General features: G+C 39.5%; 1 protein-coding gene across 1 annotated transcript in view; it reads right to left on the reverse strand.

Moving 5' to 3' along the window:
• Pard3b (par-3 family cell polarity regulator beta) overlaps positions 1-19131 on the reverse strand; it is a 1010698-nt gene that overhangs the window by 465685 nt on the left and 525882 nt on the right. The window contains exon 10 of the mRNA XM_057761958.1: positions 16556-16684. Within this exon, the coding sequence (XP_057617941.1) occupies positions 16556-16684 (129 nt within the window). The remainder of the gene's footprint in view (positions 1-16555; positions 16685-19131) is intronic.

Here is a 19131-nt window from a genome sequence, read left to right on the forward strand (position 1 = left end):
TTAGTTCGATCTCCTTTTATAGATAAGAACGTTCTTTTGTCTGTTTACTCTAAATTATTTCTATTTAATGATTTTGGTATTTATTGACTTATTATGCATGGATACAAGTCAACTCTTATGGCCTTATTCCAGTTCACAGTGTGATTGCCTCAAAGAATAAATTTCAAAGGTTGGAAATGATAGTTAAAAGTACATCTCTTTAGGCACAGTAGGGACAGGGTGTTTGTCTATGTCAAAAGTCCATATGGTTAAAATGTTGTTGTATAGCCGTATAGGAGAAAGGGGGCACATTTTATCAACTTTGTATTTCTAGAAGTGTATATGTAGAGGCCCAAAAAATGTGAGCCTATTTCTACCTTGACCAAAGGTCAGAGAGTTAGAACTTACTTCTATTCCTTCAAGGTTATTGTCTCTTTCTACCTCAAACAAAGGTCCCACCTAGATTTAGATCAGAGAGTTCGTTTCTCTAAAGGTTATTGTCAACAAGTGTGGCTAATATCCAGACCTTGTATTTCAGGAATAGAGAAATCGGTATGTTTGTACCCCAAACAAAAGTCTAAGGATCTAACTAAGTTCCTACTCCCTTAAGAAGATAACAACAGATTTCACACAGGGAATGGTTTGCCTACAGAATGTTTAGGTTTAGGGTCTGAGCATTACTTGTCTTGTTCTAGCAACAAAATATTTACCTAAGAATGTAGCCCTCACCCTTCAATTGGTATGTTCACTTCTTTGTATAATGCTAATGCAGTTTTTTATCTTACTCCAACCTTTTGGGGTTTGAGGTATTTTAAGCAATTGGAAATTAAATGCAGGATTTCATATTAACTGGGACTTCCTCCTGATACAATCCTATGTTTTATGTTTTATTATTTTCACTAACATCTTCATGCTCTTTTCTACTCTTCTAATCTCCATGCCCCTACCCTGGTAAGTGATATTTTTGTTGAAGCTGGTCTGTGACATGTATATGCATAAAAAATCACACAATAAATAATTTTTTGAATGGAATTAAGATGATAGAGTTCAATGAGCAATCCAAATCTACCCATTTAAAGACATTCGTGGGCCTCTTCCCAGTTCTCATGTCCATGACTAATATTCCTTTGGCTTGCTAACATGATATAGACTGTAACCATATTAACCTCCAGTGAAAGATCTCTTTGAGATATGACTTTGGGGTCATCATTTCCATTCACACTGAGCATCTGTTTCCCTATACCTAACCCCTTTTCTGGTCTCGAGACTTGTTATGTCTAAGAGAGGAAGGCAGAAATCTCACTGGGCAACTTCTTAGTTCCTTTCTTGTGGCTGTGATAAAATTAAGCCAACAAAAGTCATTCATGGAGAAGCAGTGTATCTTGGCTCACAGTTTAGGTTATGCTCTTATCATGTCTGGATGTTGAAGATGGTAGGAGCTTGCTGTCACACTGCAAGTTTGGCTGATCACACCGCTTACAAAGTGAGGAATGCTGGTGCCTGGCTCCCTTATCCTTTTTGCTCAGTACAGGACCCTATCACTGAAGGATGCTGCCCACATTTAAGGTGGGTCTTCTGACCTTAATCAACCCAACCAAAACAATGCTTATAGTTCTGTCTTGAGACTTGCTCCTTTGCTCATTCTAGATCTTGTCAAGTTGATAATCAGTATTAATGCCCACACCACTTAAGACCTTACAAACGCCAAGAAAGTTACAGAAGATTTGCCTGGTCTTTGGAGGATGAGAAGACCCAGAAAGAAGAACAGAGGTAGCAATACTCAAGAGCTGGCAGCAAAAGACAGAAATGAAAGAGAGTTTACCACCACTGGCTTTCCAGGCAGGAGAAACCATACTTAAATGCGGCTGCATGACAGTCTTCATAAAACCACCCATAGCACGACTCACGCTACCCACAGAGCCATGAGAGGAAGACTTTATTTTTAGGGGTGGTTTATCAAAAAATGGTACATACCTCTAAACACAGAACATACAAAAAAGGGCATCTATTAGACTATAAGTTCACATCGACGGGCTTTCTATGTTGTTTTTAGAAAAAGTGTCCTAACAGCAGACTTTATTTGTGCGGCTGCATAAGGAGCTGACACTACTATCAGCATAAGCGAAGTGGAGTGTTTCTTCCTGTTCTCCCTGATAGTTAGTTTCTCCTCCACTGCCTGACGCTCATGCTTTGCCACTTCCCAAAAAGCTTTTCTCTTCTTAGTCTTTGAATCTATCCAGGGCTTACCCAATGCGCTTTCTCATAAATGTAATCTTTTGTGATTTGAAAATTCTTCAACTTTGGTAGTCCCTTGACCTTTAAATAACTTTGCTTTCTTTCTTTCTAGAACTTATCCTTCATTGTTGATCTCTCAAATTCTACTTGGAATTTATGTAACTATTTCCCTCAGTTAGCTTTCCCCACAGATGACAGGCCTGTTTAGATTCACTTCTTCAATAGAACTTAGCATATCTCAGCTAATGGAGTTCAGGATCATGTTTTAGCATGGTTTTGATTATCCAGTACATGGCAGAGTATTATTAAATATTATTATAGGATAACTGTTAAATAAACATTCTATAAGTTAAACAGGGAATCATGGGAGTTCAGACAATATCATTGCACAACTGATTCCTATTATCTCCAGAGGAAAGTGGAGGCTCAAGAAGATAGTCTTCATAAATCTCAACTTCTCTTTGAGCATCATGGGAGAAAAGTATGGACTGATGGTAATGATGTAGATGATATTGTCATTGCCTATTTTGGGCATTTTGGCTTGTTTTCTTTCTATGTTGAATTGCGTATATTTATTTTCTTTCTCTAGTGGGAAGTCAAATGTCTAAAGGGTAAAAAACTCAGCTAATGGGATGGGGTATAAGGAGGACAACCCCTCCGGTCAGGTTGAAGGTTGGTACTTCACCCGGGGATGCAAAAGCAGTTAGTTCCATGATCCAGCACCACTGTCTCCCACATTTGCTGTCCAGGGTAGGGTATCTATTGCTGTGATGAAACACCATGACTAAAAGCAAGTTGGGTAAGAGACAGTTTATTTGATTTACATTTTCACATCATAGTCCACCACTGAAGAAAATCAGACCAAGACCTCAATCAGGGCAGAAACCTGGAGGCAAGAGCTCATATGGGGGCTGTGGAGGGGTGGTGCTCACTGGCTTACGTCCATGAGCTTCCTTTAGAACCTTGGACCACCTGTCCTGGGTGGCCTGACTCCCAATGAGCTTGGCCCTCCCACATCAATCCCTAATTAAGCAAATGCCCTACAAGCAAGCTAGCCTTTATCCCCACCTTACTGAGGCATTTTCTCAATTGAGGCTCCCTCTCCTCCAATGACTCTAGCTAGTGTCAAGTTGACATAAAACTAGCCAGCACAGACACTCAACAACCAGCCAGCCGAGAAGAGTCCACAGCCAGAGATTGGACACCCAGCAAAGACACTGTCACGGCAGGTGAGTTTGTTCTCTGTCCGGCTGTCATCAGTTCTAATGGTACCTCCGGCGTGTGAGGGAATGTAGTGTACCTTGACTTCTGTAGTGATGAAGGTTTAGGCCAGGGGTCGTGTTCATGCTAGACAAATATTCAACCAACTAAGCACTTAGCTATATCCCTAGTTCTGGAAGTTAATTTAGTAACTGAGAAATACCGCAATGAGTGGTATTTGCATAAAAAATAAAGAAAAAAAGGAAAGAAGAACGGGAAAGGAAAAAAAGAAAAGAAAAGAAAAGGAGAGAAAGAAAAGCTATCAGAAAATTGGAATAGCATCTGAAGCTGCTAAGCAATCCTTCCTCAGGCCCTAAGCCTTTTCGAAATGTAAAGAATTAATTACCGAAAGACTAGGTGATAAAAGTCCTTCATATAACTCAATAAGTGGCCAGGGAACATAATTGAACTCCTTTATAATTGAATATCCTGCCACCCAAAGCAGATTTAGAGAAGGGTAAACTTAAAAAGACATAACAATATTAAATGTTCTTTTGTCTTTTTTAACATTTGTGATAAAATACCTTTTTCCAAAAAGAACTAGGAATTCAGTGGAGCCTCACTTAGGCAGCAACAATAGTTGAACAGTATATGAATTGTGCATGGGGGGGGTCTTGATTTAAATAATTATAATATCTTAAAGAAAAATGCATCTTAACCTCTGCGATGCTTTATTATACCTGACAAGTTCAGAGAAAGGGCACCTATCTACTGTTGCATTATGCGTCCCGTGTCTGCACACTCATTAAAAATAATGAGAACATATTTAAAAGTCATTGCCCAGAGAATCTTCAGGGACAGGGCAGGGAAGAGGTAAGTGGCAACAGATTGTTATTTGTCTATCTTTGTTTTATCAGACCTTCAGAAAGAAAGCCAGTCATCTTAAGTTGGTCTTCTCTCCTGGTAAAGATCACACATTCTCGTGGGGAATGCAGCCGATGAAGCATGTTGAGAAATCTCTAAGTACGCTCTGCAAATGAAGTGGACCGCACGGGCAGCTCCACATGTGTTCTTTACTCAGCAACAGCTGGAAAAATCAGCCGCGATCAATTAAGACCACACGTTCTTCCCCTAATTGTCAAATGCCCTCTACACAATGAACACATTTTCTTATCTTACACCAAATCTACCTTCATGAGCACACTGATCACAGAAATGGAGGCAATTAAGGAAATCAAGATGATCCCCAGAGTTCTGGGTCCGACTCCTCCTGCAGCTGCTTCATAGCAACAGCTGGTATAAATTACTGGTAACATTTGGCTAACTAGATGACAAGGGGGACATAAGAGACGGTTGATCAATATATTATCTTTTTTGGAGCTGTTTAAATATGTATTTTTAGGAAATTTCTGTTCGTTCTCTAGGCTCATGATGCCTAATCACAGTGGCAGTAGCCACTAACATCTTGCACTAGAAAGTAGGACTGAAACTCCCAGCATTTCCTGGTTAGCTTTGCGAGAAGATGTAATTAGTTCCCTGCACTCTGGGGTGTCTCGAGATCTTTAGAGTACAAGGCACACCCCCTTTTACCACCGTCAATTGCCAACAAAACCAGCCTGTGATACAAGGCTGTAAGCATTTATATTCTGAGACTTGGAAGTCACTGGTCCAGGTACAACGGTTGGCTCTTCCTGCATCTGTTTCAATGAGGCCCAACCGGATGATTTATCGCCATCTATTTTATCAAGCCTCCACTGCTGACAGGGTTCAGGGACATCCTTCAGGTATAAGCACTTTCCAGAGAGTAGCAAATGACTATTAATCCCAGCCTTGTGGTTGCTGACCACATTCAAAAGGCTGACAGAGACGAAAGCAGCTATCTCTACCAAGGTATTCTTACTTAATGGTTCTGTTTTGGTAAAGGGTGCATGTTTGGAGTGGGGAGTGGGTGTGGGTAATAAGCCAGCCTGAAGCAGTTGGGGTGATGTGCAGTGAGGAAAAACTGTATCCCCAAATGAACTTTTAGGAAGAGTCCCCAATTTACCATCAGAAGCCTATGCATGATCAGGCGTGCATATGATTAACATCAGATGTAGAGATGGGACACGTGCAACAGAAAAACAATTATAAAACTTAACCCATCAATCAAAACCAAAAACCATCCTCATTACCCCCATTAGTAATCACAACTCCTAAGTGCTGTAACTGGGCCCTTTAGTATCTTTACTTCTGTGGCTATAGCTCCCAGGTGAAATCTTATCTTTTCTTCTGCTTTTCTCTAAATAACATTTCTTTGTTACTTTTGCAAATCTGTGTGGGTTTTCATCCCAATTTCTTGAAAAAGAAAACAAGACCCTGGCAACAACTGCCTCTGACCATGGTTCAGGGAACAATGGGACAATCGGAAGTTCTTTACTCTGCAGCACCCAGTGGAGGGAAAAGAGGGACAGCGTGGAACCGCGGGAATTCAGTAGAACAGACATATGCCAAAAAGCCCACAGTCTCCAGAACATTTCCCTTGGGCTTGTCTCTAAGTCTACAAGTTACAAGGTGCCATGCAACAAATCCTGAGCACAATCGAATTGAGTGTGGAGATTTAAAGGCACAATCGAGTTGGGCTTGAAGAAGTCAGGTACAATTGAGTTTGCCTAAATGCATCAGGTATAATTGAGTTGGGTAACTGGATTGTACTAACCACTGGCCCTTTGCCAGAATGAAGGGCACATGGCCAAAAAGGCACAACTCAATTGGGTTTGAATTTTCACAGAATCTGAAGTTGTTCACAGAATGCAGAAATAGGGTATGAAATGTGGTTGTTGAAGCTCACCAGCTCCAGCCCCTGGGTTCTCCTAAGCACGTCGGTTCTTCATCACAGAGCTATTTTCCAATCATTCTCTAATTTGAATAAACATGGAAATCCTCAGGACAATGTGCTGAACAAAACTCAATATCTGGAGTCTGACTCAGTAGGTCTGTAGGGAAACAGACTGTCTGTCTGTCGTCCCTGAGTGATGACCAATACCGCAGGCCCTGAGGCCACTCTTGAGAACCATTATAACGAACTACTGTAGCTATTATTGGAGCAGTTAGGAATACTTGCAAAGTATCTCTGATATTTCCAAATATAACAATAATACTTGGAACTGCCATGTCTTCATGAGTAAACTTTACATCTGGATTGTGTAAGATCTTTGTAACTTACAGAGATAGTCATTTACTTTAAATTAGCTGCTTAAGTCACCCTGTCCCATGCTGCCGCAATTAGTGATTGCTTCTGTTGAAGATTACAAGGATATTCTTGCATATGTCTTGATTTGCTTTAAAACTGTTCATCACAGGTGTGGTGTGTAGTGCACATTAGGAGCACGGCCAGCTTTAGTAACACGTGGCATTCATGCACTCAGTTTACAAACACTGAGCTGTACTGTAGCACAGGAAACACCAACAGAGGTGAGCATTATTTGGTGCTCAGTGCATGGTAGCAGCTGTGCTTGGTTAGTTGTTCCATTAACCCTACAATCTACACGGTGTTTTGAACCTCACTTAACAAACGTGGAAACACAGCTACAAAAGGTTGAGTATCTTTACACCTAATCCATGAGACTCCCAGATGCAGATTCTAACGGCTGTTTCTCCACAGTTCTCAAAGTCTGATGGAGAAATGGACTTTTGCAGGAGGCTCTCAGCGAGTATCCAACATCTCTTTAACGTTTCAAAGTTATTCCAAATGATACTACTTCTAAAATTTGCTTCATCTATTTGGTACTTGTCAATCTCTGATTAACTGAAGACAGTAATACACTCCCATCCTCTGGCTTTGCATTTTGAAATCCCATGTCATCAAGACTCATCTGAAATGTTAGCATGCTCACAAAGTTCTTCCTCATCTAGAACATTCCTGGAATCCCAAAATACTTGATTCGTATCATTGCTTCACTGGCAACTCTTTTTTACAGACTCCAGTTAGTCCAAGGTCCTTGAAGAGAGGAATGCATTTTACTCTACTCTGGAGTTTATCTCCCAAGGACTGGATTAGGATTTCACTGATGAGTCAGCAGGACGTTGTGCCTCTCCAAACAGATAACTCCCAAGCCTGAGCTTCCTCAGACAGACAACAATAGTTCCACACAGTGACTCACACAGACAAACTGACATGAAAGGAGGAGAGAGACCTGGAAAGAAGTGGTTGGTTAGGAGCTTGAAGAAGAGAAGAATGTTGATTAAAGTTCATTATATATGTATGAAATTATAAAAGAAAATCCAATCTAGAAAATGCAACACATATTAGCTGAACAGAAATTCCGTAAGAAGGAAATTGAAAATGTGCAGAACGCTTAAGTGGAAACTGTCACTAGCACTCCATCTTAAATCACTTAGAGATTTTACTGCAGGAACCTTTGCAATGCAGCAATGCAGTTTTTGCATGACAATTTTAATTACAAAACAAACTCTTATACTTTTGTGTATAGAAAAAAATTTTGAAATTATCCTTCAATTTCTGCTACTTATCCACAAACAGTCTCTATACCATGATGCTGAACATGTTGAATGGGGGGAACGCCAGTCAAATAATCCCAAGCTAACTCCGAATAGGAATATACTGAAGTTTTTCTTTATTAAAAGGGAAAACTTATGGAATGGGAACAGGGGTCCAACATCAAGGAAGAAAAGGGCGAGAGGGCAGGACCCGGGGTCTTTTGCTACCCCAAAGCCATGCCTCAACCTGGTCCAGCCTCTCAAAGGCTGAAAGAGGTTCCCTATCAATAACATCCCTTTTTCCTTAAGTACCTTGGTTAATTAAGCATGATCATTTGAATCATATAGCCAAACAGAATAAAATAATATATCAGTTAAACGAGGTTCATCGAAGATTTCATACCAAAATTTTCCATGATTTATGATGGTAAATAATTCGACATTTGAAGGTGCCATTATTTTTTTTCATCTGATAATAAGCTAGGTAAACCCTGACGGATTTGGAACCACATCTCATTTGCTAAGATGATGTCACCGGAGCAGATACCCATGGTAGAGTCAAAAATGCAAAGCCTAGTACCATTGATACCACTTGTGTTTCACAACACCAGCATAGTTTTGGTTCTCAATCATGCAGTCTGGGAGAAACCTGCTTGAAATACAGTTAATCCTACTTGCACAGAGTAGCATTTAATAGCAGCCAAACATGGCAGGTAGAAATTATAAACACATTTGAAATTTTCTCAGCTCGTTTTACCCACCAGGGTTGCTGTAATTTTCAGGATAATTTAAAGACAAGCAGAAAGTCAGAAAATGAAATGTTAAAGAGATTAACAAAGAAAGGGCAGAATGTTCTTTCCTCACTAATAAATGAAGGAAGACATGCAAATACATGCACATGTTCACACAGAAAATAACTCATCTCTCTCTGTATCTCTCTCTCCCTCCCTCTCCATAAGCCTAGACTTACTGGGAATAGAATCCCCCAGTTAAGGTATTATCCCCCTCAGATTGGCCTGTGGACATGCTTGGGGGCATTATCTTGGTTGCTAATTGAGGAAAGATGGCTCCTCTCACTGTGGGTGCCAACCTCAGGGCTCTATAAAAAGAGGGCTGAGCAGGCTGTAAACCTTGGGAGTTTGTGCTGCAAGCTCTTGCCTTGGCTTCTCTCAGAGATAGACTACAACTTGTAAGTTAAATTTTGTCACAGCGATAGAGAAGCAAACTGAGTCAGCAATGAATAGAAACTTTTGGTTCTTTGGAATCTTTTCTAAATAGAAAGATTTCCTTATCTTAGTCTTTGTATAAAAAGAAGGTAAATAAAAAGAATTTCAAGTGCTACCGGTAAGAAAACCTGTGGCCGCATCCTTCCCTGGACAGACCCACAGCCAATGAAGTGACATAGTACTCATTCTGAGGAGAGAGGCAGACATAGCAGTCTCCTTGTCCATTCCACCACCAACACCAATCTCAAAGTAGCTGCTGCAGAAAAATGTTAAGTGGATGATTCTTAAATGTACACTCACCTCATTGGGAGGGGTCTAGAGATGCAAAAATACTTTTGAAGCAGTTGTTTCGGTAAGGAAACTAGAAACAGCTAAATCCTTGTGAAGGCGATGCACAAACTCCTTTTTCTGAGTGTCAACAGAATTTGAAGCAAACAGCAAGTCTGGCTATCCATGCCACAAAACTTAGAGCAATACATCGTCACTCAGGAGGAAGGGAGGGAGGAACACACGTAAGTTCAGCAGGGTACTCTTGGGTGACAGGTTAGGAAGAATGAACAGGAAGTGGATACTGAGACATCTGGAATGACAGGGGCTCTTATCTGAGAGACAGTTGTATATTGGTACTTCCTGTAGACCTGCTGACCACATGTTCCTCTGGCTGTAAGCACTAAGATTCTCCAGGAAGCTAAAGATAACAAGAAAATGAGGACAACTTAGCGGCCAGAAGACAGGCCAGACAGTGCTCCTCAGGAGGACAAGCATTCTCATGAATGAGCTGGGTTTAGCAAAGAAGAAAGCACTTTCCCCCGAACAGTGAAAAAAATAAACAGAGTTTGCTTTCTTCAAAGGAGAGAGAAAGGACAAAGGCAGGAAGTTCTGCCCTTCTTCCCTTCCTTGGGCTCTCAATGGAAAGTCAAGAGCAGCAGTCAGGTTAAGGAAGAACAGACAAAAGTGACACCACCTTCTACTTGAGAAAGGAAAGCAGCAAGCTGCATCACCAACACTCTGTTCCTTATTTTGCTCAGTCAAAGAGTCCAGGGTATGCTCTATGATCAAGTAATTCCTACTGAGCTAGCCTTATGCACACAAACATGGCCTCTTTTTAAAGTTCCTGTGTGGTTCTTGCTCCTTAGTGCTCAAGATTGAGTTGGTGAAAAACAAAAACAAAAAAGCCAAAACTAAACAACAACAAAATCCTATTTATTTCCCTCAAATACAAAGTCTGGGTTCCTATGAATCAGTTATATCTAGGGCTCCTCAAACCCTTTCTTTGCTATGATTACAAAAGTGTGCCATATGTTTGGATAGTTTATTGTCAAACAATAAGAGACTAGATGTTTGTCAGAATGTTGTAAGAAAATTAATACTAAATGGTTATAAGATAAAAAATGAGAAAAAATAATTTATTAATATTTATAATCTCATAGTTGCACAATTAATTTAGTATGTTCCCAGACGGGCTCAGTCTATGTCATTCTGGAATAGAAATCAAATTCCCCTAAAGTCTATTAAACAAGAACAAAATAAAGCACAGAGACTTCTCACTTATAGAGTTGATGGGCTATAAAATTATATTTGATATTCATTTTTTGGGATCCCAGAATACATTTTAAAATAGTAAGGAAGGAAGTTACACTGTTCAAAAGGGGTGGTAGGTCTTAATCAAGTCTCTGGAAATTGTATCTAGAGTGGAATATTATATTCACACTACTACTGAGGAAGGGATGATACTGAGAACTTACAAATGGCAGAGATGATTCCAGAAGCTCTGTTTGTATGTATTATCTCTTTAATCCTCACAAAAGGCACCCAGTCTATGAAGACAAACCTGAGCATGATTGCTGGGCAGCTCCCAGCCACACAGAGAAGTGGTTGATACAGAGGGGCAGTTGGAGGAGTCGGGTTCCAGAGAAGACTCCAGGTATAGAAGACCTTGGTTCTCTCTCCCCAGTTCTCTGGGGAAACTTAGATGCATTATGTAACTATGCTGGCATTCATTTTAATTTAGAAGTTGAGAGGTAAACTTACTTGGATGTTAAGAATTCCACTATTTAATTTCATAAAATTCCAAGTCTATTTTAAAAAAATTAAAAAGTATCTTTTGAGTTGAGAACTCAAAATTACTTTTTTCCTTCTTGTGTAGGGGAAGATGAAGGAAGGCTTCTAGAAGATGGGGATTAGCCTTGTAGTCAGGAATTCCAGAAGATATGGGAGGGAGCTAAAGGAGTTACCAGGTAGGGATGGAAGTTTCTGGGGTTTAAGCAGCCAGTGAGAGCTTTGTCACTTGGGTTTCATTTCGATAAAGGAAAGGACAGTTCAAAAGTCTCTCTTTAATGGAGAGTTTTATTCCTTCCAGAATCATAGCTCATGGAAAGATCAAAGTTTCTCCCCCCCTCCCCTCCCTCCCTTCTTTTCTTTCTCCTTTGTTCTTCCCTCTTTCCCTCTCTCCCTCCTTCCCTTTCTTCTTTTCTCTATTTCTCCTCTCTTCCTTCTCTCCTTCCTTCCTTTTCTTCCTTCCTCCATCCTTTCTTCCATCCCTCCTTCCCTCCCTTCATCCTTCCTTCCCTTCCTCTCTTCCTTTCTTTCTCCTTTCTCCCCCCCCCCCCGCATCCCTTCCTCCTTCCCTCCCTCCCTTCTTTTTGCAAATGCACATAGTCTTCCTGAGGTTTTATCCCTGTCACCCAGAGGATTGAATAATAAGGAAATGTACCAGTGTTTGTACACACAACAACTCTTATTATACTTTCTTTTCACTTTGACTCTCCTTGAGGAACCCTGAGGATAAATGAAAGATTGAAAAAAAAACCCTCTATATTTCAGAGGACAATATCTGGACTTTGGGTTTCTTCATCATCTCTCTTGAAAAGAATACGGGACCACATGAGAGATGAGGCAGCATCAGGTTCTGCCTTTGAAAATAGATGGCCATAGAGAAGAGTAGATGAAAGGAAGTGAGGCTTATGTTATAGTGGTTTATTTTCCCCATGATACCCCTTCTTTATTTGCACTTTTTACTGTCGATCTTCCCACAGTGTGTGACAGGGTAATGGGACAATGGGAAAGAAATAGAATGGAAATTCTTTGCCCAAAGATACTTGGAGGGAAGAAGGGAGAACCTGTGAGTAGGATACAGAGCATTACTGGGAATAGCAGTGATGCAGTAAGGCTATACTCAGGTATGTGCAAAGGACACAGAATAGCTAAGTCAGAGTACAGATAAACAGGGGTATGTATAGTTGATTTTTTTCTTTCCTTCATGTGGGTCATGGAGACAGAACTCGGGTCATTAGGTTTCCCAGGCAGTGTCTTTACCTGCTGAACCATTTCATGGGTCCAACATTTTTGGCAGATGATAAGGCAGGCTGGGTATTCTAAATGATTCATTTCCTCTTTGTGCATTTGCATGGTTGAGAAGTTCTTATAACAATACCCTCTTCCAACTATTTGCTTTGGGTCAAGCACAAAATGAGCTGAAAATGAGTTTGAATTATTTTTGTACTCCTAGATTCTCTAACTTTGTACTGAGAAGATAGTGGTGATTCATTGAAAGGATGCTTAGGTTGATTAATAGATTAATGGTTTAGGAAAGGTGGTAAGTTCATTTTCCAATCCATGCAACATCTCTTCACATATTTGATAACAAAATCTTTAAACTGCCCCTCAATAACCACTAATCCCTGGTTGCTCACTTACCTCTGACAACCCTCCTGCCACTTATAGAAGCCCTTGTCAGTTCCTTCAGATTCAAAGGAAAGACAAATTCAAAACAAGAGGTAACCAAGAGTCCTTTTTATCATATCATCTTTTTCTTGTTGTCCTTACATATAAATGTCCTTTTAAATTTTCTATAATCATCCTAAAAGCAAAGTATTTCAATAAATAAATATGTTCTCATTGTTAACAAATGTAAACTCTATAACATTTTAGGTGTACTTATTCCCAATTGTTTTTCAAGCCTTTATATAATTAGATAATTTATCATGTATAATTTTATGCCCTATATCTTAATTAGTTTATGCTATGGATTTTTCTCAAATTATAAATAATTCTTCAATAATACCATTTAGAGTAGTTGATTATATTTCACTGGAGAAATAAATATTTAGTTATTTATCTAACCAACAGCTTATAGTTGTACACATCAAACATGTTACTATGCTGTATGAGGGGAAAAATCAATGTACATAAATATTTGTACGTCTTTGATCATCAATTAAAACAATTACTAGCTGAGTAGTTTCTGGGTGGAAAAGATTCATTTTTCATGACTTGAAATCGAGCCGGCTGAATTCCTCTGTCAGGTGACTGCAGTGCTCTGCAGATTCCTTCACGGTCCTCATGTGCATTTTGAACACTGGAGTATATTTTTATTTCCATTCATTGAATTTTTCTCTTCTAAGTAATATTTTATTAATTCTTTAAGAGTCTATTTTTAAAATTACTTTTATATACTTTATTATAAAAATCATAAATAAATAAAAACATCATATACCACAATTAACCAGACCTAAAGTCATACAACTTAATAAATACTGATACAGTTAGAAAAGGCATTCAGAATGACTGTGTAACTTCACATTAAATTTTACACTCTTAGTATGAAATATATCTTATACACCTATTCACTGCCAAAAAAACCCCAAAAATCTATGACAGACCCAGAACTAAAAGAAAAAAGTAGCTTTTTATTCTTTTCAAAACTCATGTCCCCCTGAGTAAAGGGACAATTTTATGCAATATAGTTTGATTACCTCTCCTTGAATTCCTCCCAGATCTACCCTACTCCCCAAACTCTCCAACTTCCTCCTCCTCTTTCTTTCCTCCCCCTCCCTCCCTCCCTCCCTCCCTCCCTCCCTCCCTCCCTCCCTCCCTCCCTCCCTCCCTCCTTCCCTTCTTTCGTTCTTTCTTTTTTTTCTTCAAAACCCCACTAACTCCAGCTTCTGTTGCTCAAATACTCTCGGGTATAGCGCCAACCCCTGGATCATGCTTGTCTGACCATGGACACCTTTAAAGAAAACTTATCCACCTTCTCGCAGAAGCTACCCACGCCAATAGTGATTCAGCTAGGAGTAAAACTTCCCGCCCATTTCACCCTCTCCCCCTCCATGGTGGGATTTTGTCTTGTCTGAGCTTGTACAGGTTTTGCTTGCACTGCCACAACTGCCTTGAGTTCATATATGGAACTGCTCTGTTTCGTTCAGAAAACTGACTCATCTCCCACTGGAATCACCCACTGCCTCTGGCCATTAGAATTTTTCTGTCCCCCTCTTCGGCAATGACCCCTGAGCTTTGTGGGGGAGGTGTGTGATACAGATGTTCCATTTGGGACAGAGAATCCAGAAGTCTCTTATTCTCCACAGGTTGACCAGTTGTAGTTCTCCAAGTTAATCATCATTTTCTATAAGAAGCAGCTTCTTGATGAGAGTCAAGAGCTGCTCTAATCTATGATTATCGCAATAAGTTCTTAGGAGCCAGTTTAGTACTATGTCCATTTAGTAGAATAATAGTAGTGAATTAAAGTAAGGACACACAGGTTCTAATAGGGCCAGGCATGGATTCCTTCTTGTGGATCAGAATTCAGTCCAGTGACAAAGTGTTTGGTTACTCCTAAACATTCACTGGAGGCATATTTTGCAAGACCATTCATTATTGCAGCTAGAGACCACAGACAGGGGAGACTGGTGGTTACTCTCTTACAGCAGTGTGAGGAGCACCTTCCAGCACTATGAAGCTAGGCAGCCCGCATTCCAGGTTGTACTAATTGATTTCTCCATGTTTTCTCACTCACATATGTGGTATCTTCAGCAATAGGGTCTTACTGCCAAGTTTTGAAAGTGAACCAAGAGTAATGGCAAAACTCTATAATGTTTGAGGGTCTACGCAAGCCCAACGGCCAACAACTCCAAAAATCAGAACACCTAAGATAAAAATGACAACACACGGTGATGTGTGTGGGGAATAGGGATACTTACTCCAAGTGGGAGTGAAAACTGCTACAGCCACTGCTGCATTCAGTGTGGAGGTTTCTTTAAAAGACAGACACATATCTGTCACATGACCCAGCTATATTACTCTTGGGCATATACCCAAAAGACCCTATATCCTACTAGAGAGATGCCTGCTCATGTGTGTTAATTGCTACTCTATTCACAATATCCAGTACATGTAAACAGCGTAGATGTTCATCAACCATTGACTAGATAATGAACATGTGGTGACTTATACAATGGGATATTGTTCATCTGTTAAAAAAATCAAAATTACAAAATTTACAGGTAAATGAATAAAACTTATGAGTAAATAAAAACATCACACACCATCATCCTGAGTGAGGTGATCCAGAAAGTCAAATGTCACATGTTTACTCTCATATGTAGATGCTAGATTCAGTTTTGTATGCTTTCTTTATATAACCCACAGAAGTCAAGAAGGTATTGAAGAACCACAAAGTGGCATGTGTGTGTCATCAAGGGAGATTTCAAGGGAAGGGAGATATAATATAGGGTATAAATGGTCCTGGAAGAAATAATGAAGGTGGAAAGGTTAAACTAGGTGGGTTTAGAGGGTTGAGGAGGAAGAATAGGATCATATGGAAACCCACTAATGTAGAAGCTTCTTAAGATATATGCATATAAACTTTACATGGAGTTACCCTATATAGAAGAACAGGGTCTATAGGCTAGCATAAAAGGCCTAGTGCCCATATGGTTACCTCTTTTGAAGTTATTTCTTTTACGTACTTGTTAAATTTTAATTTTACAACAATTGTATTCTTAGAGAAAAATGTCACAATAGTACATTATTTGCACATTCCTCATCCAGCTTCCCTAGTTATCCATGTCTCCCATTAAGCTGGTATTTAGAATACTCATTAAAGGAGACCTATGAACTATGTTGCTCATCTAGTTCACAATTTTAACTCAAATATATATTTTACTGACTTGCTTGCAAAGCTATTTGTTATCAAAATCTATTTGAGTTTGTGCTGTGTACATATACTGCCCCCCACCCCTCCAGTTCTTCAGTAGTCCTACAAGTCTGGTACTCCAAATCAGATCCAATGGGATAACATATGCATGCCAAACATTTGCTCTGAACACAGTCTAAATTTAGCATCAGTACTCAGCTAGTGGGAGTTCCACATGGATGCTAACCAGTACTCAGCTAGTGTGCGTTCCACATGGATGCTAACCAGTACTCAGCTAGTGTGCGTTCCACATGGATGCTAACCATCAGTACTCAGCTAGTGGGAGTTCCACATGGATACTAATCATCAGTACTCAGCTAGTGTGAGATCCACATGGATGCTAACCATCAGTACTCGGCTAGTGGGAGTTCCACATGGATACTAATAATCAGTACTCAGCTAGTGTGAGATCCACATGGATGCTAATCACAGCTCTGAAAGTTCAGGGAGACAGAGGTTTGAATATTACCAGCTCTCGGGGCAGGAAACTCCCTTCTTGGCGGGCAACAACCAGGGATACTGTTTCTCCCTGCTTGGTGCTCCTCAGCATGGCTACTAGCTCTTCCTGAGTTCTTCCTGTGACATCTCTGCCATTTACCTAGTGAGGAGAACCATATACATATCAACAGTTAGAACATTTCCTATCACCTCCCCTGGTCCTTTTATTTGTGACAGGTCTTGCTGAGTTGGCCAGCAATGCATTGCTGTAAAGTCAAGGCTGTCTTTGAACTCAGATCTTTCTGACAAAGCTAATGAATGCTGGGATTATAGGCATGTACCACCATGCACAGCTCCTAGGTATTTTTTTTAATTCTTTGTTTTGTGAATTATATGCAACAAATGGGTTTATGAATTCCATGAAGCTCTGAAAGGATGATACTAACCATATGGCCAAATATATATATATATATATATATATATATATATATATATATATATATATATATGTATATATTTTTTTTCAATAAAAATGGGCATCATAATTTTGATACTTAGACAAAGTCAATCAATAAATTATTTTATACTGGAAATTTTTTTCCTAAGTCATTACATTTACAAGGGGAAAATCAGACTGAGAAATGTCAGACATTAATTCATTAAATAGGTATGCAATAGATTGCAATATACCATGCAGAAGTGGATTTTCCATAAGAAGTAATTTCTTATGGAAAATTACTTTAGAAGTACATGTATTTTGGTGTAATCCCAAATGTTCCTTTTGTCTAGAAAAGTCTTATCAACAGGTTATCAGAGGTTACTGACATCAGCCTCAGAGCTCCATGTGTCAGGTGGAGCATCCTTCCTGCTGTAGAACTACATGGACTGCCAAAATGTTTCCAAAACATACTTAATAATAAACTTTTTATTGATTTTTATTGAGCTCTACATTTTTCTCTGCTCCCCTCCCTGCCTCTCCCCTCCCCTTCAAACCTCCCCCAAGATCCCCATGCTCCCAATTCACTCAAAAGAGCTTGTTTTTTCTACTTCCCATTTAGATTAGATCTATATATGTCTCTCTTAGTGTCTTCATTGTTGTCTAAATTCTCTGAGATTGTGGTTTGTAGACTGGTTTTATTTGCTTTATGTTTAAAAACCACCTATGAGTGAGTACATATGATATTTGTCTTTCTGTGCCTGCCTGCGTTACCTCACTCAAAATGATGTTTTCTAGCTCCATCAATTTGCCTGCAAAATTCAAGATGTCATTATTTTTTTTGTGCTGTGTAGTACTCCATTGTGTAAATGTACCACATTTTCCTTATCCATTTTTCTGTCGAGGGGCATTTAGGTTGTTTCCAGGTCTGGCCATGATAAACAATACCGCTATGAACATGGCTGAGCACATGGCACCCTGGCACGACTGAGCATCCTTTGGATATATACCCAAAAGTAGTATTACTGGGTCCTGAGGAAGGTTATTTCCTAATTTTTTGAGAAATCATCACACTGACATCCAAAGGTGCTTTACCAGCTTGCAGTCCCACCAGCAATGCAGGAGGAGTGTTTCCTTTACCGCACATCCTCTCCAGCATAAGTTGTCATCAGTGTTTTTGATCTTGGCCATTCTTACAGGGGTAAAATGGAATCCCAGAGTTGTTTTCATTTGCATTTCTCTGATGACTAAGGATGTTGAACATTTCCTTAAGTGTCTTTCAGCCATTCTAGAGTCCTCTGTTGAGAGTTCTCTGTTTAGATCTGTACTCCATTTTTTTTATTGGATTAATTGTTATTTTGATGATCAATTTCCTGAGTTCTTCGTACAGTTTGGAGAACAGACCTCTGTCTGATGTGGGGTTAGTGAAGATCTTTTCCCATTCTGTAGGCTGTCGTTTTGTCTTGTTTACCATGTTCTTTTCAGTTTCAGGAGGTCCCATTTATTAATTGTTTCTCTCAGTGTCTGTGTTGCTGGGGTTATATTTAGGAAGTGATCTCCTGTGCCAATGCTTTCACGTGTACTTTCCACTTTCCCTTCTGTAAGGTTCATTCAGTGTGGCTGGCTTTATGTTGAGGTCTTTGATCCATTTGGATTGAGTTTTATGCATGGTGATAGATATGGGTCTATTTTCATTCTTCTAAATGTTGATATCCAGCACCATTTGTTAAATATGCTTTCTTTTTTCCATTTGATATTTTTTGCTTCTTTGTCAAAAATCAGGTGTTCAAATGTGTGTGGATTAATATCCAGGTCTTTGACTCGGTTCCATTGGTCTTCTTGTCTATTTTTATGCCAACACCAGGCTGTTTTCAGTACTATAGCTCTGTAGTAGAGTTTAAAATCAGGGATTGTGATGTCTTCTTTTATTGTACAGCATTCTTTTGCCTACCTTGGGTGTTTTGCTTTTCCATATGAAGTTGAGTACTGTTCTTTCAAGGTCTGTTAAGAATTTTGCTGGGATTTTGATGGGTATTGCATTGAATCTGTAGATTGCTTTTGTTAAGATAGCCATTTTTACTATGTTATTTATGTTAATTCTACCTACCCAAGAGTATGGGAGATCTTTTCACTTTTTGGTGTCTTCTTCAAATTCTTTCTTCAAAGATTTA

This window comes from Chionomys nivalis, chromosome 2 (genome assembly GCF_950005125.1).
Source record: "Chionomys nivalis chromosome 2, mChiNiv1.1, whole genome shotgun sequence".
Taxonomy (NCBI): Eukaryota; Metazoa; Chordata; class Mammalia; order Rodentia; family Cricetidae; genus Chionomys; species Chionomys nivalis.